Genomic DNA, 27,807 nt, shown 5'->3' on the forward strand with positions numbered 1-27,807 from the left:
CCATCAATCATCCATCCATCATCCATCCATCCATCCATCTATCCATCTATCATCTATCCATCATCATCCATCATCCATCCATCCATCCCTCCATCCATCCATCCCTCCATCTATCCATCATCATCCATGGGGGGTGTTTTTGTGCGTGTGTGTGTGTGTGTGTGTGTGGGGGGGGGGGTTGAGATTCCTCATCCGTAGTAGCCCCTCCTCTTTCTGGCGGCTGAAGACCGGAAGCCCTCAGGAGGACATTCCAGGCTCAAACGTGACAACCGGAAGTTGTAAATGATCCAACAGGAACATGAACCCTCCTGGGTCCCTGTGCAGTCTGGGGTCTGCTCAGTCACGACTCTGGTGTAAGCGCGGGGTGATGACGTCTTCACGTTGTTGACATTATTTGATGATGATTGATATGATTTATTAATCCATAATAAACATCAGTTTTAACTCCAAAAATGGCAAGTTTTACGAGTTGTCGGTGTACAAGTACACAGTTCTGTACTGTACAGTACTACCTGAGTGAATACACCAATCGATCGCAGACGCCTCGTGCGTCTCTTCAGTGTCTGATGTCGCTTCATCAACACGAAGCTTCAGGACCAGACGCAGGAGCGATGACGTCATTGGTTGTTGGCTGGTTGATTGTCACTTATCGATAATGCTGTCGTGATTAATGTTGCGGTGATTGACGTGTATCCATTCGTCTGTCGGAGCTCGTGCACCTGTGGGACTTCTGCTGCTGGCGGCGCGCGCCCTCAACATGAAGTATGTCATCTCGCTGTACCGCGGAGCCTTCACGTGCGGAGGACGTGTACGCCCCCAGTCTCCGGTGCCGGTCCAGGACCAGGAGAACTTCTGGTGACATTCCCGGAATGTCACCAGACAGCTCGCGCAGGTGATTGCGCACCGCCGCCGCGGCACATCCTCGTGTGACAGAAACTTTGATTCACGTGACTGAGTTCCCGGATTTGCGGTGAGCGTGAATGAGCCGGTGATTCACCCGCGCGTGCGTCCAGGAGCGACGTTCCGCGGCTACGCGCCTGCAGCTCTGCGCCAGCGACCGAGCAGCAGCGAACGCCGGTGCGGGTCCCTCACGCATATGGGCCAGGACGAGAAGCGCGACCGGAGCCGCGGAGGAGGAGGGGGCAAGGAGCCGCAGCGACTCCGGGAGAAGAGACACGCAGAACTGTTCGAGCAGCTGGACCTGAACCAGGACGGCAGGGTCGACATCAGCGAGCTGCGGACCGGACTGGCAGCTCGCGGTCTGCACGGAGGAGAGGCGGAGGAGGTGAGGGGGGGGGGGGTGTCTGTTGGGCTCCTACCTGGTTCAGGTGTCGGGTCGGAAGATGATTGACTCTAGAAATGATCACGTGACAGGCAAGGAGCGTCATACCGTTGTTGTTCAGGTTGGTCGTGTATCTTCAGTCTCATCATCTTTAAGCAGGAAGAAGGAGTTCCAGCTCGGGTGTCCCGACTCCTGAATCCTCAGATGTGGAAACCCTCTAAAGACTTGCCAACTGTCACATGCACAGATGATCAGGAGGCACTAAGGTCCTCGCAAGTTCATAAAAACATCCAACAGATTTCAGCAGAAACGCTTACTTTAACAATGGTGGTTCATCACCAGAACTCCCTCGCTCCCTGGATGTTGCCATGGAAACGCCAAATCACTACGAGTGATGGTATCAGACTCAATGAACTGGAAACAGAAGATGTACAGAACTAAGATGAGAATATTGATGTGCCACAACACAGTCGGGATGTTTTTTCCAAGGGGGAACAATGTTTCGTACTTCCACCTGTTCAGGTAACAAAGCCCACGAGTCAGCATACTCAGGAGTCCAATGATCCACCACCCACGTATCTGACGATGTTTATGTTTGGGAAGTGTCAGCAAAATATCCTAAGAAGTACTGACGAGTTCGGAGGTAAATGTGGAAGTACCCAGGTTAGTGTAGTGAGGGTGGAGGTACTTGTACCTCGACTTGATCTAGGAGAGTGTTTTTAAACAGGTGAACTCAAAGGTTTGACAGGGCAGAGTCAGTCTGACCCTCCTCTGCTGGTGTTGGGTTCATGGCCCCTCTCTGACCCCTGACCCCAGTCACAGCACTGACTTGGTATTGTCATGCCATGCACACCTCCACCTGCACTATGTGCACCTGAGTGATGTCATCGTCTGCTCCCACAGATCGTCCTGGAGAGTGACATCAACCAGGATGGCCTGTTGGATTTCCAGGAGTTCTCCCAGTACCTGCAGGCTCATGAAAGGAGGCTGTGGCAAATGTTTAACAACCTGGACCGCAACAAAGATGGTGGGCATACACTACACACTGGACTACACACTGGACTACACACTGGTGGGCAACACACTGGGATACACACTGGACTACACACTGGACTACACACTGGACTACACACTGGTGGGCAACACACTGGGATACACACTGGACTACACACTGGGCTACACACTGGACTACACACTGGGCTACACACTGGACTACACACTGGGCTACACACTGGGATACACACTGGACTACACACTGGGCTACACACTGGACTACACACTGGGCTACACACTGGAATACACACTGGACTACACACTGGGCTACACACTGGACTACACACTGGGCTACACACTGGGATACACACTGGACTACACACTGGGCTACACACTGGACTACACACTGGGCTACACACTGGAATACACACTGGACTACACACTGGTGGGCAACACACTTGGCTACACACTGGTGGGCAACACACTGGACTACACACTGGACTACACACTGGGCTACACACTGGACTACACACTGGAATACACACTGGACTACACACTGGTGGGCAACACACTTGGCTACACACTGGTGGGCAACACACTGGACTACACACTGGGCTACACACTGGACTACACACTGGTGGGCAACACACTGGACTACACACTGGGCTACACACTGGACTACACACTGTTGGGCAACACACTGGGCTACACACTGGGCTACACACTGGACTACACACTGGGCTACACACTGGACTACACACTGGGCTTCACACTGGACTACACACTGGTGGGCAACACACTGGGATACACACTGGACTACACACTGGACTACACACTGGGCTACACACTGGACTACACACTGGTGGGCAACACACTGGGATACACACTGGACTACACACTGGACTACACACTGGACTACACACTGGTGGGCAACACACTGGGCTACACACTGGACTACACACTGGGCTACACACTGGACTACACACTGGACTACACACTGGTGGGCAACACACTGGGATACACACTGGACTACACACTGGACTACACACTGGACTACACACTGGTGGGCAACACACTGGGATACACACTGGACTACACACTGGGCTACACACTGGACTACACACTGGACTACACACTGGTGGGCAACACACTGGGATACACACTGGACTACACACTGGGCTACACACTGGACTACACACTGGACTATACACTGGACTACACACTGGACTACACACTGGGCTACACACTGGACTACACACTGGACTACACACTGGACTACACACTGGACTATACACTGGTGGGCAACACACTGGGATACACACTGGACTACACACTGGGCTACACACTGGACTACACACTGGACTATACACTGGACTACACACTGGACTACACACTGGGCTACACACTGGACTACACACTGGACTATACACTGGACTACACACTGGACTACACACTGGACTACACACTGGACTATACACTGGTGGGCAACACACTGGGATACACACTGGACTACACACTGGGCTACACACTGGACTACACACTGGACTATACACTGGACTACACACTGGACTACACACTGGGCTACACACTGGACTACACACTGGACTACAGCCACAATGGGTGTCACCAGAGTCGTGGTGGCCTTTTTTAATTGAAAGTGAATGAAGCCCTCCAGCCTCCCTCCAACTGAGGGACACTGAATGATTAGAAACAGCAATTTCATATTTTCATGATGACACCAGTACTTTTTGTTGTACTTCAATGATACTGATACCACTCAGTTTGGTATATTTTTTTGTTTGTTGGCCCTGCCATGGACTGGTGTCCCGTCCGGGGGGATAGGCTCCACCCCCCACCACCCTTAACAGGATAAGAGGGAGAAAAGGGATGGATGGATGGATGATTAATAATCCATCCATCCATCGTCATCTTCTGCTTATTCCTACACATTAAGGGTCATGGGGGGTGGAGCCTATCCCAGCATCTAGGGGCGAGAGGCAGGGTTCACCCTGGACAGGTCACCAGTCCACCACAGGGCCAACATAGAGACAGACAACCATTGGCTCTCACAGTCACACCTACAGTCAATTTAGAGAATCAATCAGCCTCGTCCTCTCTTGATGTCTTTGGACTGTGGGAGGAAGCTGGAGTACCAGAGAGAACCCTCACAGGTACAGGGAGAACATGGAGACTCCACACAGAAAGCAGGGACTCGAACCCGGAAACTTCTTGCTGTGAGGCCACAGTGCTGACCACTGCACCACCGTGCAGCCCATGATTAATAATAATAATAATAATAATAATAATAATAATAATAGTAATAGTAATAATAATAATACAATTTTAAAAAGTCTAGTATCTAACGGCAATAGAGTGGTTCAATATTTATAAAATTAAGGAGGATATGAGACATTAATTTACATTTATTGGTGGATGGTTTGTGGAGAGTGACACATGAGTACACATGAGTGTAGACTTGAAATGATTGAGTGGCATATTTAAGTGATTCTTGAATAAACTGGCAGATATTTTCAGAATCTCTGCTTAAGTCATCACCTAAGAGCTCAGGAATTTAGTTCAGCAGAGCTGCATGGTGCACAGGAGGAGGAGCTGACGAAGGGTTCATGCAGGTGTGCTTATGGTCGGTGCCGTCGCGTCACAGCGAGGTTTCTTCAGTCATGTGACACAGGCAGACAGAGACGTTTGAAAGTGATGCACAAGCTTGTATCAGTTGACTCTCCATGTTTTTGCGTAGTCATACCAAATGAGTCACGAGTAGGAACGGCCCACACAGGGCGCCTTCAGAGCTCACCTCAAACAGACTTACAGCCAAGCAGGACCGTAATGGCAGAGATAGATCAGATCACACGTGTACGTGTACTTCATACCATCGCTGCCCCCAGTGCTTGCTTCCATCACACACATATGCATGGCTGTGTACTGCCTTCTCTACTGCGCTTCTTTTTTGGTTTTTGTTGTGTACTAGTACTCTACATTATGTCTTCATCAGTCAGGCAATGTTGTGTGTGTGTGTGCGTGTGTGTGTGTGTGCGTGTGTGTGTTTGTGCGTGTGTGTGCATGCATGTGTATGTGTGTGCATGCGTGTGTATGTGTGTGCATGCATGTGTATGTGTGTGCATGCGTGTGTATTTGTGTGCATGCGTGTGTAATATATCATCCATGATGGTGGTGGTGGAGACACTGTCTGACATGTCTGGAGGCTGAGGAGAGATCTGGTGACTCCTGGTTCTCATGTGCTCTGCAGGTCAGATTGATGTGGGGGAGATCCAGCACGTGCTGAACCAGCTGGGAGTCCAGGTCACCATGGAACAGGCCTCCAGAATACTGCAGAGGTACTGTGATAAAGGGCTGGGGGCATTCATGAAAAGGAGACACGTGGCCTACTGCAGTGTACTTCATTCACCCTCCTCAAGGATGGAACTTTGATCCTGACAGTTCTACTGTAGGAACATGACGAGGCTTCGTCACCGGTTCTTTACATGGAATAAGGAATGAAGCGTTTGTGCCTCCTGTTAAGTCATGTGACTGGCATGGACGCTGCTGACAATAACACGCTCTGCTTGAGTGGGTGCTTTTACCAGGACAGTAGTACTTCTTCAGTGACAGTACTATTTTTAGTTTCATAGTACACCTACCACATCTGCCATCACAGTCTACCCGTCATCATACTACATCTACTATCATAGTACACCCGCCATCATGGTACATCTGTCATTATAGTCTGCCTTCTATCATAGTCTACCTGTCATCATAGTACACCTTCCAACGCAGCATACACCTGTCATTATGCCACACCTGTCATTTTAGTACACCTTCCACCACAGTATACACCTGCCATCATACTACACCTGTCATCATAGTACACCTTCCACCACAGTATACACCTGCCATCATACTACACCTGTCATCATAGTACACCTTCCAACGCAGCATACACCTGTCATTATGCCACACCTGTCATCATAGTACACTTTCCACCACAGTATACACCTGCCATCATACTACACCTGTCATCATAGTACACCTTCCAACGCAGTATACACCTGTCATTATGCCACACCTGTCATCATAGTACACCTTCCAATGCAGTATCCACCTGCCATCATACTACACCTGTCATCATAGTACACCTTCCAATGCAGTATCCACCTGCCATCATACTACACTTGTCATCATACTACATCTTCCACCACAGTAGACACCTGCCATCATACTACACCTGTCATCATAGTACACCTTCCACCACAGTATACACCTGCCATCATACTACACCTGTCATCATAGTACACCTTCCACCACAGTATACACCTGCCATCATCCTACACCTGTCATCATACTACACCTTCCACCACAGTATACACCTGCCATCATCCTACACCTGTCATCATACTACACCTTCCACCACAGTAGACACCTACCATCATACTCCACCTGTCATCATACTACACCTTCCACCACAGTATACACCTGCCATCATACTACACCTGTCATCATAGTACACCTTCCACCACAGTATACACCTGCCATCATACTCCACCTGTCATCATACTACACCTTCCACCACAGTATACACCTGCCATCATCCTACACCTGTCATCATACTACACCTTCCACCACAGTATACACCTGCCATCATACTACACCTGTCATCATAGTACACCTTCCACCACAGTATACACCTGCCATCATCCTACACCTGTCATCATACTACACCTTCCACCACAGTATACACCTGCCATCATCCTACACCTGTCATCATACTACACCTTCCACCACAGTAGACACCTACCATCATACTCCACCTGTCATCATACTACACCTTCCACCACAGTATACACCTGCCATCATACTACACCTGTCATCATAGTACACCTACCACCACAGTATACACCTGCCATCATACTCCACCTGTCATCATACTACACCTTCCACCACAGTATACACCTGCCATCATCCTACACCTGTCATCATACTACACCTTCCACCACAGTATACACCTGCCATCATCCTACACCTGTCATCATACTACACCGTCCACCACAGTATACACCTGCCATCATCCTACACCTGTCATCATACTACACCTTCCACCACAGTATACACCTGCCATCATACTACACCTGTCATCATAGTACACCTTCCACCACAGTATACACCTGCCATCATACTACACCTGTCATCATACTACACCTTCCACCACAGTATACACCTGCCATCATCCTACACCTGTCATCATACTACACCTTCCACCACAGTATACACCTGCCATCATCCTACACCTGTCATCATACTACACCTTCCACCACAGTATACACCTGCCATCATACTACACCTGTCATCATACTACACCTTCCACCACAGTATACACCTGCCATCATCCTACACCTGTCATCATACTACACCTTCCACCACAGTATACACCTGCCATCATACTACACCTGTCATCATACTACACCTTCCACCACAGTATACACCTGCCATCATCCTACACCTGCCATCATACTACACCTGTCATCATACTACACCTTCCACCAGCAGTCATCACATCTCTCTGTAAATCTTTTTGTCTACTTGTCACCTTGGTCACATGACTATATATAAGCTGTGCTACTTTGTCGGAACGCTTCTAGAAACAGGGCCGAGTCTTCAGATGTGTCCGTGTTCCTGACCTGTCCCACTAGGCAGTGCGACGATGAATTCATGTGTATTTAATGTAATTTTTCGACGTCTAAATCAGGTCCTCTGGAGGAGCAGAATGAAAGGGTTTTTTTACGTCTTTTTCTGAAGTTATATGGACGTCCAGTTCTGAAATCTGGTGGACCTCCAAATTGGACGTTCACATGACCTGCAATGTCGGTTGAAACTGAACGTCTAAATCAGGTCCTCTGGAGGTGCAGAATGAATGTTTTTTTTCTGACGTGGTCTAGACGTCCGATCATGACGTCCACGTGACCTTTAGGTTTCATTTGAACGACGTCTTGTCCACCACATTTCAACGTCCACAGGACATCCAGAGAGCGTATTTCCATCCTAATGACGTCCTCCACGTCCATTTAGTTTTTTAGCTTTTTGTTTTGTTTCAACGGCCTTTACCTTTTACCTTTCATCAAACTGGGTTCCAACCTGAGAAGAGACAGTAGTTAGTTATGCATAGAGGTTTTACATACAATTACAACTTAAGCTTCCTTTCATTTTCCATCTCTTCAGTTAACATTTTAAAGGTAAAAAACAAACTGGGGAAAAAAGTGGAATAAAAATTGGCCCAGTCCAATATTGTTTCTCACTTCTGCAATTATAACTTAGACATTTTCAGCAGCCAGAACCTGTCAACTGGGGCTTGACACACAGTGCAGAAGTAGCAATGCCACTGAAGTTTGTAAAAAACAATGCATTTTGTTGATTAAAGCACAGAATGATGAAATGACAGAAATGTTACCTTATGAACTTTGTGAGTACCGTGACATGGGTTCCAAATTTCAGAATATAGTGGCCATTTGTCCACTAAACAAAACTAAAAAAGAAACAATGAAAAATTTCAAATCAAACTCTCTATGATAAAAAGGCACAAGCCCACTTTTGCACCGTGGGTTGTGGTGTACACGGATGGGAAAAAACAGAGGGTCCAAATGAATGTCCAGTTTCAACGAAAAACGTGGTTTATTCAGCCAAAAATCAAGCAAACACAGAACAAAGAAAAATCCTGTGCCTCCCCCGATCCGATAAAAAAAACCATTAGCCCATCCAGGTGCGTGCTGGCCCCCTAGTGTGTGCTTACTTATATAACCTGTGAAGCCTCCCTTCCGTGCCCAAATGAAACAAAATATATTATTATAACAAAAATAATAATAACGATCTGCCTCATGGGTGTTGGGGGGCTGGGACACTGTTTAGTGGGTGTTTGTAGTGTTTTTAGTGCTGCTGATGTGTTGATCTGCTGAGCAAACATAATAGGGTCTGACCTAACGAGCATAATATTAACAGAAATGTAATCACAATCAAGTAAAAATACATAAATTGATTGAGAATAATGAAATCTAAACACTCAACTAAATAAATACGCAACTAAAGAACACTAAATAGCTCCTACACAGAACGTTCCCCCAGTGGGTTCTAGGGAGCCAAAGACTCCCATCAGGAAAAATGCAACAAAGAATTCTTGGAAAACAAAGTATTTACACACACTTTTTACATTTATTTATAACTTACATGGATTTTTTTTCCAACTACTAACACAACTATTTACAAGTACTTAAAGACTATTAACAAACTATTTACAAATATTCACACAAAGTACTTACAACTAACTAGAACTGTTTACAACTAGTAATCTTTTAGCAACTCCCCCCGGCATTGGCCTGAGCCTTCATGACATCTAGAGGAAAAGTAAAAATCTGCATACACACCACAATTTTAAGGATTAAAGATTGACTGACAGCATGAAATTCTGAATGGTCTGGCCCAACACTGCCGCGAAGGCCATCTTTTCTTTTTTCCCTTCCCTTTAAGGTTAAATTGGGCCATCAAACCATTACTAAGGAGCTTATAACTGAATCGCATACATGTGAGTGATACTCTTCTGTTCTCAATGTGTGTCTACACAATCAACAGACGGATAACAGTGCGCTTGAGGAGACGGTCGGAGGCGGAGTAAAGTTTTCGCAGATTTTACTGTATTTCTCCAAACCATTCAAACCAATTCTGTAAAACTGCAATGAAATAAAAAAACAAAGGAAGCACCAATTAAATAATGCTCACTGTAACATACAGTCATCCATGAAATAAACAACGTGAAATATAAAGCGACTACACAGTATATCACTGATAAATAAAAGGACCATATAGATTAAATGTAAATAACTAGATATATAAGTAGATAGATGAAATCGTCTTTAACCCATATATACAGCACTACTTTTACACTGCATACTGCAACATGAATTAAACGTGAATTGAACCATGAATTACAATGAAATATCACTGTCCTTTATTATAATCAAGAACAGGCCGGATGCTAACATTGACCTAGCAGGCCCAAACGCAAGTTAAACAACCATCATAAGATATCAGAAAATAAATTACACGGTCCGAATGGTAGTATACATCGTAGGAATGATTGTACACATTATAACTGGTACTTTCAGTCGATACTTTCCAAAGGCACAACAGAAAGTGTGAAAAAATACTGTCAAGCATAAGCACTGTGACCGCAAACTTGTCTTGACTCGAGAAAAAAACAATTTAACTGGCCTCCACTAGGTGACGCCAAATCACCAAAATAAAAAACAGTTCACATTGAACGCGACAGATATATTTGTTATTTTAATTCAACAAGCAAACCCCCCCCCCCCCCCAAAAAAAAATTGTTCAGTTTTGCCCCAGGGCATTCTTCCATTTTAATCCATCCTCATCCGTCTTAATCTCAGATTATATTCATACAGCTATTCAAAGGACAGCTCCAGCTGAGATAAAGTACTGCACAAGGATGAAATGAGACAAAAGGAATTAAAAAAAAAAAAAGATATATTATTTAGTGAATATGATGGTCACTAAACATTTGTTTCATTTAATGTCGTCAGCTCCATTCACCGCTCTCGCCACATCCGAATGGGATTCTGGCGTCTGAACAGGTCAATTTAAGTCTTGGACCGATAGTGCACGTTGCGCAGACGTCAAGATTCGGTGGTGGACAACACGTCCACATTACATGCTCATGTGGACGTCAGTTCAACGTCGAAAAGAGGTCCAATCATGATGTCCAAGTCTATTTTGCACGTTGCGCCGACGTCTTAAATTTGGTGTTCGGATGACGTCCAAATGCTGTACGTCATTACGACGTCTAAAAAAACGTCCAATTTAGAAGCCCAAATTTCACCTATTTTGCACGTCACACTGACGTCTAGATGTGGTCTTCGACGGACCGACCCAATACTGGCTTGATCTGCACGTCTCTCCGACGTCCAATGTTTGGTGGGGTGCTTCAGGATGAGGGCTTACAGCAGTGACCTGACAGGAGCCATGACTGGACAACTTCACCAGTTCCCACCAGAACAACTGTGCTGTCATGACTGGTTGTCTGTCTTCTGTCTCCCAGCATGGACACGGATGGCACGATGACCATTGACTGGAATGAATGGCGAGATCATTTCTTGTTCAACCCTCTCCACAATATGGAGGACATTCTCCACCACTGGAAACATTCCCATGTGAGTCACTGAACATTAAGACAGGATCATATCTCGTCTTTTTTTCTTTATTTATACATTTTGTGAAATGCAGCAAGACAGAAATCAGTGCATCAGCAGCTAACTGGTTGATGTCTTCGTCAGAATGAATTTGAGGTGTAGAGGCAGACAAGAATTCTTCGGTCTAGTAGCTGGCTGATTAAAGGAGTTTCTAATGTCACCAGATGTTTGACATTGGGGAACATTTGACGGTGCCAGATGAGTTCTCAGAGAGGGAGCGGCAGTCTGGGCTGGTGTGGAGGCAGCTGGTTGCTGGAGCGATGGCCGGAGCAGTGTCCCGGACTGGAACCGCTCCTCTGGACCGCCTGAAAGTGTTCCTGCAGGTAGTTCGATTCACCCTCATTTCCATAAATTCACTCCAATAGAGATGAGTCAAACTTCAAGCATGTAAACTGCATCAAGTTATGCAACACAGGCCGTTGTGTGTGTCATCACTAGCTAATAATTACAGAAAATAAATGACACGAAGGAAACTGCCTGTTGGTTATGCAAGTTAGCAAATGTTTCTGGTCGGGTTGTGCTGCAGGGTTATTAAAATGTCAAACAAGGAATCGGATGACGGTGGAAGAGGCAGGTCTGTTGATGCTGACAGGTCATGAACCGTGAGGCAGTCCCGATGTCACGGTGTAGTGGAGGAAAACAGGACCCATATGCAGACAAGGAGTGTTCAACAAAAGGGTGCCTTCCGTTCATTCTGTTTTCAATTTTCAAACACAAATTAGAAAACAAAATCAGGGCATTTTTTTTCTATTTCCATTTCCGAAACGGAAGGTACACGGACCCTGACCTATTGCCCTGCTGATAGGGACCTCTACTTGCGTGTCGGGTACACGTCCCCTCCTGGAAATGTTGTGATGTGCACAAAATCTCCTGCCACTCATTTCAGAACATCCTTGCTGCATCCCTAATTGTGCTAAATTAGTGGAAATGTCTGCGTACGAGAGATTTGGAGCTATAATGTCTCTTATGAAATCGCCGTCGGGCTCCAGGGACATCATCTCGCCCAGGCTTCAAACTCGCTGTCCACCAAACCTGCTACTGTTTTGCTAAAACGTGCTAATCATGGAAAAAAAGCCTGAAACACTGCTGCCTGGTATTCTGCTTCCGGTTCACCTTGTAAAGATACCTACCTGCATTTTTTTTTTCCATTTTGGATGAACAAAGATTGAATTCTTCATGTTTATCTTGGGGGGAAAAAATCCAAAATCGAAAAACAACACAAAATCCAATTTTGTGGCTGTATTTGAATGGAAAGCGGCTCATGTTCGGGGGTTTTAACCTGCTACATTTATTAAAAAAGAAAAATGGCCCTTTTTTGTTTTCCAATACACCTTTGGAAACTGAAAATAGAATGAACGGAAGGTACACGGACCGAAAGGGTATTTAATGATAAGAAAAAGACAAGGTAACAAGAAAGGAACTCCAAGTACCAACTGAAGAGAAAATACAAAGTAGCAAACAAAACCAAGACTTAGGCTGGAGCGTAGTGGGAGGGGGAGCACGAGGGAGAGAACATGAGACTGAGACTGAAGCTCCTTTCACACTGCACCAAAAATGCAACAGGGGTTTTTCAGAACTCTGAAAGGGTCGACTCAGCATTTCGACCCGCGTCGACCGTCTCGCCAAGCGACCCGGGTGTTTAGCAGCTCGGCTCGCTTGCAGTGTGAAAAAGGTAACCCTTGTCGTCTTCCTGTCACATCCTGATTGTGTCACTGTGCTGCCTGTCAGGCTTCACCTGTTGCTCCTTCGGCTCCCTTCCACACGAGTCAAAAACTCCATCCTCCTTCGCTGCTTTACCGCTCTGACATTTTCCAATCTGCACAGAGTGTGTAAGCTTTGCAAAAGAGACAACATTGCAGTGCATGCAACGACAACACTAACGTTTGACTCGGCGACATCCATGTTGTCGTTTGTTTACCTCTCAGTGTCCCGGCGCACGTTTGTGTGTAATGATGACGTTGTCAGCGTGATGACGTACGAGAGAGAAAAACACAGGCACGCAGGCTCACAGCGGGAGTTCAGACCGGGTCTCTGGAAGCTTGAATGAGCCCTGATGCCGAGCAAACGAGGGTCCAAAACCCCACGTTGACACACGTTTTTCAGTGTGAAAGGGGGTATAAGACTGACAACACTCGGACAATGACTGACAATGATCCGACACAGACAAAGAGAAACACAGAGGTTAAACTGGGGAAACGAGACACAGGTGGTGCAATCAACACAGGTGAGACACATGAGGTCATCACAGGAAGGAGCACAGGAAGACAGGACACCAACTACAGCGTAAAGCAGGAACACGTGACAGGGATCGTGACACCCAAGTGTTGCCGGATCGAGAGGACAAGCCATCCAGGCTGCCACAGCAACTTTGATTACTTTTATTACTAACCCTAACCTTTAATCAGTCATTACTGTCACAGGTCTCAAGGCTATTGTTTTATACAGCAGTGGTTTGCCCTGGATTTATATTGATCACGTCTGCCTCCTCCCAGCGACATCATGTCAAACAGGATGCGTTTGTGTGTAAAGGTACACGGCACCACGTCCCGCTGGACCAACCTGTGGGCAGGACTGAGAGGGATGGTCCAGGAGGGAGGGGTCTTCTCACTGTGGAGGGGAAATGGCATCAATGTCCTCAAGATTGCTCCAGAGTCTGCCATCAAGTTCATGGCCTACGAGCAGGTGCGTGTGTCTGTGTGCGTGAGTGTTTCTCCTATGCTGCATTGTCACACTACCTCACATCCCTGACTTGTCCAGATCAAGTGGCTTCTCCGGGGGAGTAAGGAGGGCGGTGTTCTGCGAGTCCAGGAGAGGTTCATTGCGGGCTCATTGGCAGGAGCTACAGCCCAGACCATCATCTACCCCATGGAGGTTAGTCAGGGAACTGTTGAGGCTGACACAGTTCTCTGGTAGAGCTGACGCTAATCATGCTTTTATCTCAGATGCCCAGTAGCATCGACTTTTGGCAACATGTGGCATTTAAGTGGCACCTTTGTTTGGGATGTGGCGTGGCAAAACGTATGAAGGCCAACCCTGTGTGCCCTTCTGGGACACCTACGTAATTAAGAGACTTGGCCCAAACATATTGCATCCACCTTTGGACCACTTGTAGTATGTGGCAAACATGACATGGCAAAATACACCACAATCACAACCTCATATGCTTGGCCACATCTTCGAAACCACGCCTGTGTGGAGGAGGTGGCAGTTCACCTGGCAGGTGTCAGACATGGTGAGAGGAAGGAGAGGCACGCTGAAGCAGAGGACACAGCTCAGACCTCTCTGACCATACTCAAGACCTGCTTTCTCTCCAGAACCAACTTATAAATGAGTGTAATCCAGTGATACTCAAACAGTGGTCCATGTTCCACCAGTGGTTTGCCAGCCCCTTCTCATGGTATGAGGAGGAATCCCAGAAAACCAAAACTGATTGAAAATCAAACAAGGTGAAATAATCTTAAAATCAAAGACTACGATTACAATGATAAATGTGTTCTAATGTGAGGTTGTAAACTGAATTCTAATTCATAATAAGTTTGTCTTTCTTATAATATTTTTATGTCAGACGCCATGTGGTCACATTCATTCACATCGTGTGAGACGGAACCTGCTTCTGCTCATGTTAGCAACCAGTGCTACCAGATGGTGAGGAGCTGGGAGTCAGGTATCTCCGGTCTAGGCCCAGTACACAGTATCTACATTACTGTAGTTTTAACTTTGGTAATAATAGTGGTACTTTGTACCTGAGAACAAGTACTTTTATCAGTTCGGTTCTAGCAACTTTAGCCTCTGACAGGTTCATGTTGCTATTGTGACATCATCACCATGGTGATGTGATGGACTACATGACTTGCCTGTCTTATTACTGTTATTCCACCTCTGATCACATGTGGTTAGTTGAGTCAATCTGGTAACCAGGAGACTAGATTAGTGCAGCGGGAGGGAGGGAGACACCTGCTGGCTGGGAGGTGATCCATTGGACTGGATGTCACACAGACACATTTTAGCTGTCAATGAAAAATCAAATTAAAATCCCTGATGTCCATCTCATGTGTTTGGTTTAAAACAGAAAAAAATATCAGTGTGAGCGTGAGAATACCACAGATCCGTAACCTGCTGTCAACGCACTTTGGACCGTGTGAGGGTGCTGGTGGGCTGCGTTAGTGGCAGCAGACTGAGCTGCACCCAGATCAACCCTCTGTGTTGGTCTCCTTTTGCCAGCTGAAGGGGAACCTTTGGCTCCAACCTCTCTCTCCTGTCTGTGTGTTTTAGGTGCTCAAGACTCGTCTTACATTGCGGAAGACGGGCCAGTACTCTGGTATGGCTGATTGTGCCCGACAGATCCTGAAAATGGAGGGCGTCCGGGCCTTCTACAGGGGCTACCTGCCTAACACACTGGGCATCATCCCCTACGCTGGCATTGACTTGGCTGTGTATGAGGTGTGTGTATGTGTGTGTGTGTGTGTGTGTGCGCCCCAGACTTCGGTGAAAAAAAAAGAAATCTTGAGTTCAGTTTAATTGTCTAATTCAGTTTAGAGGCAGGTAATTCACCAAAGCATCACTGACAGAACCCAACACATTCATTCTGTCGGCAAGGATCGATATCTGTCTGACGCACAGTGAAAGTGACACTTGACCCACAAAATGGATTTTGCCTTTCAAGTACTCACTAAAGGAGTCTTGAGCTCATTAAGGCAATTTCCCCTCCTGCATCACTTTGTTGTGACCTCAGAATGTGGAAGGAGCCAGCCACATGTTAGCTAACAGGACAAGGACCTCCCATTGTATCACGGCTCACAATACTTTGGTCAAAATACAATCCTGTCACCATATCCCAATATATTGTAGCATACTGCAGGAACAGGTACGGTGTCTGGTAAGTCGGTTGTGTTCTGAATATCTATTTGCAGCAAGACAAGGCTTGTAAGTTTATGTCTTTGTCCAACGCCTTTTTTTTGTTTCCCTTTTCATCTTCCTTAAAGTTTGCCTGTGTTTTAAGGTTCTCTGCCATGTTGGCCTCCTACTGGCCACTGCCATGACTGTCCCCCTCAACCTAGTGGCTGTTCTGCAACACCGACTGGATGGGAAGTCGCATTGTAATTACGATCCGAACTATTATTTAAAAAAATCAACAATAAGAGCTGGCATAGCAACATTGTATTGGGAGAAAAAATAGCACAATATATTAGATTGTAATATTTATTTTCCAAGCCCTCTGCTAACGACAGCTAAACTCTCCATAAGTGTCTGTTTCCCAACTCTGCTGGTCGGCTGGTATAATCCAGGTCTCCTCAACCCACCCGTGTGATCAGTAACCCATTGACACTTAGTTTTGAACTTCAAACAAACGAGAGCGTTTCTGGTTTGGCGTGAACACTGTGATGTAAACACTTCATGATCATGTAAGCATGACTTCACGTACAATCGTGCCGCACTCATGAGGGTCAGCTATCTTCATCTGGTTAGTTAGGTAGTTAATTAGTTGATCTCCAGGATTGAAATGAAGTGAGAGAAACTCAGAGGACCGAGGTGACCAGACCAGCTTCCCTCTACCTCGTTTTCTTCATTTGACCTTACCTGCTTACACCCTTCCTCATCCTTCCTGTCAGACTCTGAAGAACACCTGGCTCCAGCGGTACTCTGTTGATTCAGCAGATCCAGGAGTTCTGGTGCTACTGGGCTGTGGTACCATCTCCAGCACCTGCGGCCAGCTCGCGTCCTACCCCCTTGCTCTCATACGGACACGCATGCAGGCACAAGGTGAGACTGCCGGACACTCATCTTTACCGCCCATCAGCAAATCTGCTGCTCACACCAGTCTGTGGCCTTTCAGCCGTCACCGAGGGCAAACCCAAGCTGACCATGGTGGGCCAGTTCAGATACATCATCTCCCACGAGGGCGTGCCGGGCCTGTATCGTGGCATAACCCCCAACTTCCTGAAGGTCATTCCTGCGGTCAGCATCTCCTATGTGGTGTACGAGCACATGAAGAAGGTCCTCGGGGTGGGTTACTAGTCTGAGGCTAGAGCGAAGACTCCTGCAGAGAGGCATCAGAGAAGGGACGACCTGGACACACCCACCCAACAGGTGGTGGGGACGGTTGTCTGCTGCATGTCGGGCTGGCACAGGCCCATTCAAAGCTGCGTAGTTTGCTGTTAGATCAAATTCCCCTGTGGAATTTAAGGGAGGGGAGGAGGCACTGACAAGGAACTTAGTCCCTGTAAAATAGTTGAGACGTGTGACCACCAAGGGTTATCGGTACTTCAGGCCGGAGGCATCGGCTCACGGAACCCTCTGGGAAAACACGTCTTTTCACTTAACATTTGGGTCAAAACGGGTTGATCAAAATCAGGTTCTGAAACATTTTATGCAGTATTCAGTCAAAAGTAGTTTTCTGCACGTTCATCAGAACTGGTAAGAAATGCTGTATTCCAGCGGGAGTACTCAGAATGTTGATCTGGTCCAAATCTTCAGAGTGCCTGCTTGTTTCTGGTGGGAACAATATTGCAGTTGCACCCCTGGGTAGGGCACTGATGGCAGGAAGCATTTTCAGAGGGTAATTTCATCATGAAATGATGGTGCTGGTATTTCGGACTGTGAGCCGTGCTCCCATCTTCGTGGTTGGGAGTTATTTGACATTGCTGCACCCAGCAGATAAACTGAGAAGAGTTGGAGCCACTCTCTGACCCCAGCTGCTGTTCTGAGGGGGACTCATGGGTCAGAACTGAGTGACTGACTGGCTGTTGCACCACTGAGGGAGCTGTCAATTAAGCTGTCACTCTTGTCACTGTTTGTTTGTCACCCATAACAAAGCTGGCGGGGTTGCGGTCAGGCTTTCATGTTGGCTCATTTATCTTTCTGTGTGTCGCTTGCTCAAGTTTGGATGTTGTGATTTATGTCTGCTGGTATTCTCCTCTGGAACGAGAAGTATCAGAGAAATATTTCACGCATCTTTGAGGTGAGACTGGAGGTGTTTCCACATTTAATCTCTGGTTGTTTAATCTGGACCACACAGGAGCTCACACGTGTAACGTGACAGATGTTCTTGCTTTCCTCACAGAGTTTGTCTTCAAAATTTCCATAAATATGAAAGTTTTTCAGCTCATATGATACATTTGATATTTCATTTCAACATGAATTTGGTGTATCTGAAAATATTCACAGAGAGCGAGAGGGCCTGCTTCATCTCCAAAATAAGAGCCTCAGCGAGGTCATCTGAGTGCTCTCCCATGACAGTCCTCGCTAATACTTTTGACATCAAACATCCAAGGGGTTTCTGGTTCGACTTTCGAAATTATTTGAAAATAAAACCCAGAACTAGCTGGTATAAGTTGCTAGATACTAGTAACTAGATACATAAGACAACTTTAAATGAATGAATTCTTTCAAAGCAAATGAGCACTTGTATTTTGAAAGAAAAAGGAAATTTTGAATCTTCATAAAAGGCTGCTGTTAAGATTTCTCTGTTCTTGGAGTGAGAAGTGTAGCGTCGTGTGTTCCACCTGCAGTGTGGCTGCGCTGATCTGTTTCAATGGCGCCGATGCGGGACGTTTGTCCCGGACGGTGCTGAGGTGTCCCTGTAGCGCTGAATAACTGTTGTCTTTAAATGCCGACCCTTGGCTTGTCCGCCATCAAGTGACTCAACAGGCATCAGTAAGCCCTAAAGCCCCTACGACAGTCAGAGGCCAGGGTTCATTCGTGAGAGGAGGTTACGGCAGGACCCAAATGCAGAAAGGTTAGCGGGCAGGACTTCAACAACAGAGGTTTAATCAACAAGAGGAACCTGCTGCAGTGAACACAGGACACTCACAGAGGCACTGAGACGCAAACAGGCTGCCAAACAAACGGTCACGTGGGTTACGCTGTACTTGAATATAGACATCCATGTCATAACTATTAATAAAGAAGTCATGAACTTAAACCTCTACTCGAAAAATCATTCAACTCCCCACTTGAAAATGGTGAAAGACGCGGTAATGTCAGAGATCCCAGGAACAACCAGGTGGGACTTTCAGACTGTAGACCCATGTCACTGCTCAATGTGGGTGTACAATCGGTCACCTCAGTTATTCCCAAAAGATGTGACCACTTCGTCAGTGACATCATGGATGAGGACCAGACGGGCTCTATTAAGGGACGTCAAGCCCAAGATAACATAAGGAGAACTCATATATCATCAACCATCTTCTAAAAAAGAAAAATGTGCAGCCTTAATTAGCCTTGATGTTTTCGATTGTGTAAATTGGACTTTTCTAAATCAAGAACTTGAGAAATTCTGATTTAATGACAAAGTTGTCAGATGTGTGGAAACACTTCACCAAAACCCAACCGCAAGGATAAGAATAAATGGTCTGAGTCCAGGACGAGCTACTCGACAGGGCTGCTGCCTCTCTCAAGCGTGTTTGCCGTCTTCATAGAACCTCTGGCACAGTCAATCAGACAGAGATGTGAGAGGCGTGGCGGTGGGGGGAGCGGGACATACCACTGGACTTTTTGCTGATATTGTGGTCTGGGTTTTAAAGCAGGGGTTCTCAAACTTGAGTCAGTGATGAACCCCCTTTGAAATAGTTTTTAGGCAAGTGCCCCCTGACACGCGCCAAACATTTTCGCTAAGATAATAAAGAGGTCCAGTGCTGTGTCATCAGAGTCTGATTCATCGAAGTTAAACAACTTGTGTCAATCATCTGCCAGCCTCGGCTCATTTCTCCCCACCAAAAAAAACGCAGTGCCTTGGGTGCCTACTTTTGCTTCTTCGTCGGCTCTGGTTTTGCCTTCTTTTTCACTTGTTTCTTTAGCCACATCGCCATCGTTACAGCGCGTCGTCACGGCAACGGCAGGTTATTGACGAGTGATGCTGGATCAATGGGTCAAACTAACTTTTGGGGAGAGTCTGTTTTTTTAAGGGTATTAAATTGAATACTGAATGCACTGCCAGACCTGAAGTGTTATTTTCATGCTGCACAAATTAGGCAATTAATTGTTGCTGTAACAAAGATTATTAAGCCAAATGTAAGAATTGAGAAAAATCAGTGCAAGGAAGAGAAATTCCAAGTCTTATTGGAGACAGAGAAGAAGCAATGAGTGCCAGCAAACAGGTGATTCCAGTCACTAGGGTTTAATCTGGTACGAAAATATAAACTAGAGAAAGAGCTCGGACTGCTTGCAAAACCATAACTGAAGCCTACAATGCAAAGGAATTCAGAATAATCTCTACAATTTATGGGCATTTAGTGGAGGCAAGAGGGAATACGACTCCTTCGTGAACGTAGCCCAGGATAAGCAGGACTCGAATGCAGGACGCAGACCAGTGGGATCGGACAAGCGGGTTTATTGACAGGCACAGGTCGGTTCACAGGAGCTCAATAAACACAGCAGACGGATCCAAAAAGGCGAGACACAAAAGACGTGGTAAAAAAAAAAACGGCTCAAAAAGAACAAGGCTATGACTGTGGCTGTGAGAGAGGGAGCTGGAACGTGAGTACGTGACATCAACCAAGGACTGCTGGGGAGTGATGAGCCACGGGTGCACCCAGACGGGGAGGGGCAGGGCAGACAGGAACCTGGAACAGAGACCGAGGTGAGATCACAAAACAGGAAGACGAGACATAAACGAGGGGAAACAATAAAACCCTTGACGGACGGGGGACATGACAGCCATGAAAACTGAAGCGGCAGAGAGAGCTGGGGGGTCACCACCCTGACACGTGACACCAGCCTGTCCTTGAGCATTAGAACACCGTCACCATCATTTCTAATGTGCTGGCCTGAACTGAGTGTGTATCCGCAGGTGTGTTAGAGCTGCGCCGCAGTATGTCGGTGCAGTGCTGCAGACCCACAGACACTGAATGTTTGTATCGTCTCAGTGAGCACACGTGAACTTACTGATGCGCGAAGGAAGGCCTGATCGTGTGAAGAGATTCCTTTTCATTTTGAGTATTTCCTCCCTGGTTCGCAGGCATATTGTGGGGAATGCTTGCTGCCAACGAGGCCTTCAAGCGTGATATGTTGACAGCATGAACATGTGATCCCAGGCTGCTGAAGGTGGGCCGCAGGTTCACAGGCAGCTGTAGTTTGATAACAGAAGCTTCTAGTTTTTTAAATCTGTGGCATCAACTGATGTTTGTGCTCCTCAGGTGCATGGATGTATGGTGCAGCGTTCCTCAGCTCCACACATGTGGAACAACATTAGATCAGTTGTGTTTTCTGTCCTCTGGTTAATAAAGGTCTAATATTCAACCTCTCTCTGGTTTGGTCTCTGCCGCTCGGCCCCTTCAGAGAACTTCTTCCATGCTGCCTGTAGGTGCTCTCTCATAACTCTGGCTATTCTGTAGTTTGGAACCAATGATTCTGACCTGTGTGTTGAACCAGAACTGACACTTTATTAACTGCAGTTGTGTCATAAGAGGATTTTAGAGTGGTTGTGTTTTGACAGACAGATCAGACCGACACCGATGACGGGCTCCTGAACCTCAGGCGCCTGCCAAACCCAGAACACGACCACGTGCTCCAGCGTTGGACCTCTGGACCGGCCTCTGCTTCAGAAACATAGCACACTAACATTTTTAATGCACTTTTGCTTGCTGGAAAAATAAAAGATAAACAGAGCGCAGCAGCTGCAAGCAGCGATGGTCCTCAGCTCCACTTTACAGTGACGAGTTCACCATGGCGGCCTGCAGGACCCCACTGGGGCAAGACTAAGATCCATGCTAGCAGTTAGCTACACACAACTGTGTGTACTACTAGAGAACAAATTTAGCTCAAACTTGAGTTCAAAACATATATTTCTTCCAACTGATAATATTTTCATTTCTTTTTTGCTGTCTTTTTACTGTTTGCTGTTACTTTAACTTATTATTTTCTATCATGAATGTGAAATTTTTACTCAACTTCAAAATAATCTGCTTTCACAAAACTCAGATTATGGGCTCAAATCAAAATAAACTGTCATGCCCCGCCCACATGCAGCAGGATGATGGCGTGGAAATGTTCGTTCCCACTCCTTTCTGACCATTTCCTGCCCCAAGAGGAGTTCAGGGCACTGCGGGTAGCTCGGGTCGTGAATCTGAGTGAATTAATCGATTGGACTGCTTCAACACGGGTTGAGCCTGACTGAAAGTTGCGCATGTGTCATGTTTGCGATGTTGTGGGTGTCACAGGCTTGTACACACATGCTGTCAGCTCAAACTATGGACGTTACAGTCGTTTTGGTCAACACTTATTTAGCCATTGAAGTGCACAGATGTGCACAAAAGTGTCTTGGGCTGATGAAGATTGTGGTGATAGTTGTCGTGCTTTTATTGTGAAGCTTGCAGGAAGTGCCTTGGCGGAAGTTGTTTTGTTGTTGAAGAGCAAGTGGCGCGCTACACACATATATCCACATTGTACGGAAAATAAAGTACCCGCATTGTTCTACAAAACCGCCTGATCATTCTCGCCAACTATGACACGGTGTCAGAAGTGGGATGCGGTAAGGAGCACGACTGGAGCTAAAAGGAAAGTTTTTAAAAAAAGTTATTGTCTGCAAGCGTAGAGATGAGTGACGGCGGCGGTGATGGTGCACTGGCCGTTCAACCTCCGCAGCTATCGGCTTACAATGCTAACGTTCCTCCGGGCGCTACGTTTTCCATCCAACCACCAGGAGCCTTTGACTTTGCAAAGCCCGAGGACTGGGAACGGTGTATACGCAGGTTCGAGAGATTCAGACTGGCCAGCAACCTCCATCTTAGCTCAGAAGCTAACCAGGTGAACACGCTGATCTACTGCATGGAGGATGAGGTGGACGAAATCCTGCGTGGTCAAGATTTAACCAATGAGCAGGGACAGCAGTACGCCCTGGTAAAAGCTACTTTGGAATCGTACTTTATGCCAAGAAAGAACGTGATATATGAGAGAGCAAGATTCAATCAGAGAGTGCAGCTACCGAACGAGGCTGTTGACGTTTTCATGACTGCATTATAAGCCCTAGCAGAGAGCTGCAAATATGGTGCGCTTCACAACGAGTTGATAAGAGATCGTATTGGAGTGGGGCTGAGAGACACCAGTCTACCTGAGAGGATCCCTACTGGAGACGCAGTGCAGACAGTAAAGAGGAAACTGCTGCTTGACAACACTCTGTCAGAAAGGATCAACCTCTCCCCTGAACAGGTGTGTGACCTCCTTGACCTTTGCCTCAGCACCACCTACTTCCAGTACAACAACGGTTTCTACAGACAAAAACACGGCTGTGCCATGGGATCACCCGTGTCTCCTATTGTAGCTAACCTGTATATGGAGGAGATGGAGAGTGTGGCACTGAGGACCTTCGGTGGCCACTCACCGAGGCACTGGTTCAGATATGTGGATGACACCTGGGTCACCATCAGGAAGGGTGAAGTGGAACCTTTCACAAAACACCTTAACTTGGTGGATAAAAACATCCAGTTTACAAGAGAGGATGTCAAAGACAACTGCCTGGCGTTTCTAGATTGCATAGTAAGCATTGAAACTAATGGGGAACTCAACATTGGTGTCTACAGGAAACCCACCCACACGGATCAGTACCTCCTGTTTGATTCACACCACCCACTGGAACACAAACTGGGGGTCATCCGTACTCTAAAACACAGAGCGCAGAACATCCCATCTGAGGCTAATGGGAAACAAAGGGAACACAAACATATTCACTCTGCTCTTCAAACCTGTGGTTTTCCTAACTGGGCTTTTATCAAAACAGCTAGAAAGCCCAGGGGAGAAAAGAAAGACGAGGGCCACAGGAAGAGAAACAATATTGTCATCCCTTATGTGGCAGGGGTCTCAGAGAAACTCAGGAGGATATTTAACACCGACCAGATCCCAGTACATTTCAAGCCCAGCAACACTCTGAGGCAGAAGCTTGTGCATCCCAAAGACAAAATTCCGAGGGAGAAACAAAGCAACGCAGTGTACGCAGTGCAGTGCAATGAGGAATGCTCTGACTTGTACATTGGGAAACTAAGCAGCCACTACACAAACGCATGGCACAACACAGAAGGGCCACCACCACAGGCCAGGACTCAGCGGTCCACCTCCATCTCAAGGAGAAGGGGCACTCCTTTGATGACCACAAGGAACGCGTTGTAGCCAGAGAAGACAGGTGGTTTGAGAGAGGTGTGAAGGAAGCCATTCATGTCAAACTAGAACGGCCATCTTTGAATAGAGGAGGAGGCCTCAGACATCACTTGTCTCCCACTTACAATGCTGTGCTTAAATCCCTCCCAAGGAGGAGAGCAGCCGTCATTCTCACCTGCAGCCAGGTGACCCCAACGACCCTCCCGAGAGGGCTGGGAGAGGTAACGACAGCCCAGCCAGGCCAACGACTCTCACTAACACCTGACGAGTCATTGGTTTCACGTCGTACGACCAGTTCTTCGATTTTTGCCACCACCCTCCTGGTAGATATATAGCTGATATTCCCCACCAGGATTCAGAACTGAAGAAGCCTCTTGGATGAGAGGCGGAACATCTTCTACTCACACGAGGTTAGTCCAGTTGCCATATTTTATGCTTTTTTTAGACTTACCATGACCTGGATGACTGAGAATATCCACAGATACACCGGAGAGGATGCAGTTGGACAAGGATTTGACGCTGGAAAAAGCAGTCAACATGGCCAGACAGTCCGAAGTGATTAAAAGGCAGCAAACAGACCTCAGAGGGGGGTGTAAAATGGACATTGATGCAGTAACAAAAGGAAGACCAAAACCGTTCTCACAAAGAAAACCCCATCAGTCAAAGCAGTCGTCAACGAAGCCACAGCCATCATCAGATCGTCAATCAACATGCTGCGGATGTGGGAAGTCCCCTGGTCATCCAAAAGCACAGTGTCCAGCCAGGGAGGTGACCTGTCACACGTGGGAAGAGGGGCCACGACAGTAAAGTACGCAAGTCTACTAAAACTGTGCATGTCGTGGAGACTCATAATGAAGACACTCCCTTGTTCCTAGGCTGTGTAGACGCAGGCTTAGACCCGTGGTATGCGGATCTGACTATTAGAAACCACAAAGTCAGGTTTAAGATCGACACAGGAGCTGATGTCTCAGTTATCCAAGCCCAGACTTACCCTGCCATTGCTGAGAGCGACACACAGTTAGACAAGTCTGATAGACCACTGTTTGGCCCAGGTCGCATGCCTCTATCTGTTTTAGGCAGGTACAGAGTCACTATGCAAAGGAGAGCATGTCATACAGGAGGATGTTTATGTTGTCAGTGTCTTAAACGTAGCCCTGTTAAGCAGACCAGCAAGTGTAAAGCTTAAACTAATCTACAGAGCAGACACCACAGATAAGTCAGAGATGGTGGAGTCCTACCCAAAGTTATGACAGGGTTTAGGAATGATGCAGCAGCCGTACACAATTAAACTCAGGTCAGATGCCATTCCCTACTCCGTGGTCATCCCGAGACAGGTCCCCATCCCTCTTCTTGACAAAGTGAAAGAGGAGCTCAAAAGAGTGGAGGACATTGGTGTCATCTCCAGAGGGGAAGAGCCAACTGGTGTTCGGGCATGGTTCCTGTTCCAACAAAGACCGGCATCTGCGTTGACTTCACCCGCCTCAACGAAGCAGTTTGCAGAGAAAAATACATACTGCCTTCTGTTGAACAGACCATTGGATCTCTGTTTGCCTCCAGTAAATAAGGATGAGACTCTGTTGAAGACAAGATAAAGAAAAAACTCTTAATTTTAAGTCCAGACCCGGTTGCCTGGTGAGGAGCAGAGACATGGTGTGGCAGGTGTGGGGGGAGGGAGGCCAGGACCACTCTGGAAGGGTTGCTAAGGAGCAGGTCTGCTCTGATGTCAAGTCCATAATTTGCATTCATTCTGCATTTAGCATGCAGACAAAGGATGAACTCAGGGTTGAGTTACTGGAGTGGAGTTCAGGCTAGAATAGTCGAGCCACCCCACTGACAGGACGGACCAATGGTGCGGTAGTTCTGGAAAATGCTGTAGAAGAAGTCATCAAAGTATTGAAACCAGAGTACAGAGTCCCACACTTTTTAGAGTGAATGAAATGAACAGACCTCATTGTATCAGAAGCAGCAGAGCTGCATTATCCTTACAGAAGAGGATAAATCTCCCGTCCATGGCTCCTCCACTTCAAACGGTCACTACACATCAGTGGAGCAGCTGATTCCTGATGAATCCATAAACTGGTAGAACACACAGGAGAGAGCAGAGTGGAACCTGACAGCCCCTCTGAACCTCCCCTGATTCTGACTGAAGGCCTGAACACGACGTGACAGCAGGACGCAACTGACCAATGAGAGTCAGGGAGTTCCTGCAGCTGAGGGGGTTCAGCCTGCCAGTGATGATGATGATGATGATGATGATGATGCCACCATCATCATATATATATATATATATATATATATATATATATATATATATATATATATATATATATATATATATATATATATATATTACAGTGGTGTGTATTTTGAGGCTGTGGAACATTTAGTTTACACGTGAGAAGCGAGTGTTTGAGAGTATGTACCGTGAGAGCAGACAGGTGGCCCATTGGTTTCCATTGTAAGGTGAAAAGTGTAAAAAGTGTCTCCCCCACTTTGAGGGCTTATAAAACCCAAACCGTTGGCGCTTTATAAAAACTTTTAATAAGTTTTGATCAGCAGAGTTTGGGGAGTCAGGTATTAAGTTTTGGAAGCAATAGCATGAATGCCCTAGGAGGAGATAGCATTTGGGGTGCAAAATTGTCCAAAATTGGACATTTGTGTCCAAATTGTGGACGTCCTGTTAGAGTGAGGTCAGGGGTGTCTGTGTATGATTTGTCCGTCTTGATGAGACGAATAAAATAGTGTTGGTCCCATGTCTGTAGGACATTCCTACAGGCCGTGGCGTGTTTTTATGTGTATGTAGGTGGCACTATTGAGTAAAGTGCTGCTTTTTTGTTTAATTATCCAATTTTTCGCAGCACCTGATGTGTGTACAAAATTTGGTGAGTTTTTGAGCATGTTTAGGGGGTCAAATTAACTTTTGAAGTGGCGAGTGTGTCGAGCAAACATAGTGCCTCGGGGGCGGAGACCCTGATAATAATAAACATTCTCTTGTACTGCACAAGTGTCCGGTTGTTATCGGGGCAGGTTATTGGTGCTCAGCCCTCTCCTACAGTCCTTCTGTTGGCCCTCCCCCCCTCCAGTGAGGAGTTTAACAGTTTGATGGCTCGGGGGATGAAGGAGTTCTTCAGTCTGTTGGTCCTGCACTTGGGAAGGAGCAGCCTCTGGCTGAACAGGCTTCTC

At 46.6% G+C, this 27,807-nt stretch overlaps 1 protein-coding gene, 1 long non-coding RNA gene and 1 pseudogene across 2 annotated transcripts; 2 read left to right on the forward strand and 1 right to left on the reverse strand.

Moving 5' to 3' along the window:
- Positions 1 to 811: 811 nt before the first annotated feature.
- LOC147245592 (mitochondrial adenyl nucleotide antiporter SLC25A23-like) lies at positions 812 to 21,796 on the forward strand. The gene is made up of 10 exons (XM_086186141.1): positions 812 to 1,285; positions 2,186 to 2,309; positions 5,541 to 5,628; positions 11,388 to 11,499; positions 11,703 to 11,861; positions 14,068 to 14,220; positions 14,296 to 14,409; positions 15,811 to 15,978; positions 17,148 to 17,298; positions 17,372 to 21,796. Exons 1-10 carry the CDS (start codon positions 1,097 to 1,099, stop codon positions 17,551 to 17,553), a joined length of 1,440 nt encoding a protein of 479 aa, XP_086042267.1. The 5' UTR covers positions 812 to 1,096; the 3' UTR covers positions 17,554 to 21,796.
- LOC147245593 (uncharacterized) lies at positions 11,435 to 13,723 on the reverse strand. Its single transcript, XR_015110219.1, has 3 exons — positions 13,457 to 13,723; positions 13,274 to 13,354; positions 11,435 to 11,855 (listed from the first exon to the last, which is right to left on the reverse strand). It is a non-coding gene; the product is annotated as an uncharacterized LOC147245593 (long non-coding RNA).
- Positions 21,797 to 23,070: 1,274 nt separating the features above from the next.
- Positions 23,071 to 25,600, forward strand: LOC147245594 (uncharacterized; annotated as a pseudogene).
- Positions 25,601 to 27,807: the final 2,207 nt, after the last annotated feature.

The sequence above is a fragment of the Aulostomus chinensis genome, chromosome 18 (genome assembly GCF_037954235.1).
Source record: "Aulostomus chinensis isolate RoL2024-O1b breed Wild chromosome 18, RoL_Achi_v1.0, whole genome shotgun sequence".
In the NCBI taxonomy this organism is placed as follows: Eukaryota; Metazoa; Chordata; class Actinopteri; order Syngnathiformes; family Aulostomidae; genus Aulostomus; species Aulostomus chinensis.

Excerpts from the sequence above, each read along its gene's own strand:
- LOC147245592 (XM_086186141.1), top strand. The coding sequence starts at position 1,097 with ATGGGCCAGGACGAGAAGCGCGACCGGAGCCGCGGAGGAGGAGGGGGC. Across the intron at positions 5,629-11,387 it reads GCCTCCAGAATACTGCAGAG|CATGGACACGGATGGCACGA; the intron begins GTACTGTGATAA and ends TCTGTCTCCCAG. Across the intron at positions 14,221-14,295 it reads AGTTCATGGCCTACGAGCAG|ATCAAGTGGCTTCTCCGGGG; the intron begins GTGCGTGTGTCT and ends TGACTTGTCCAG.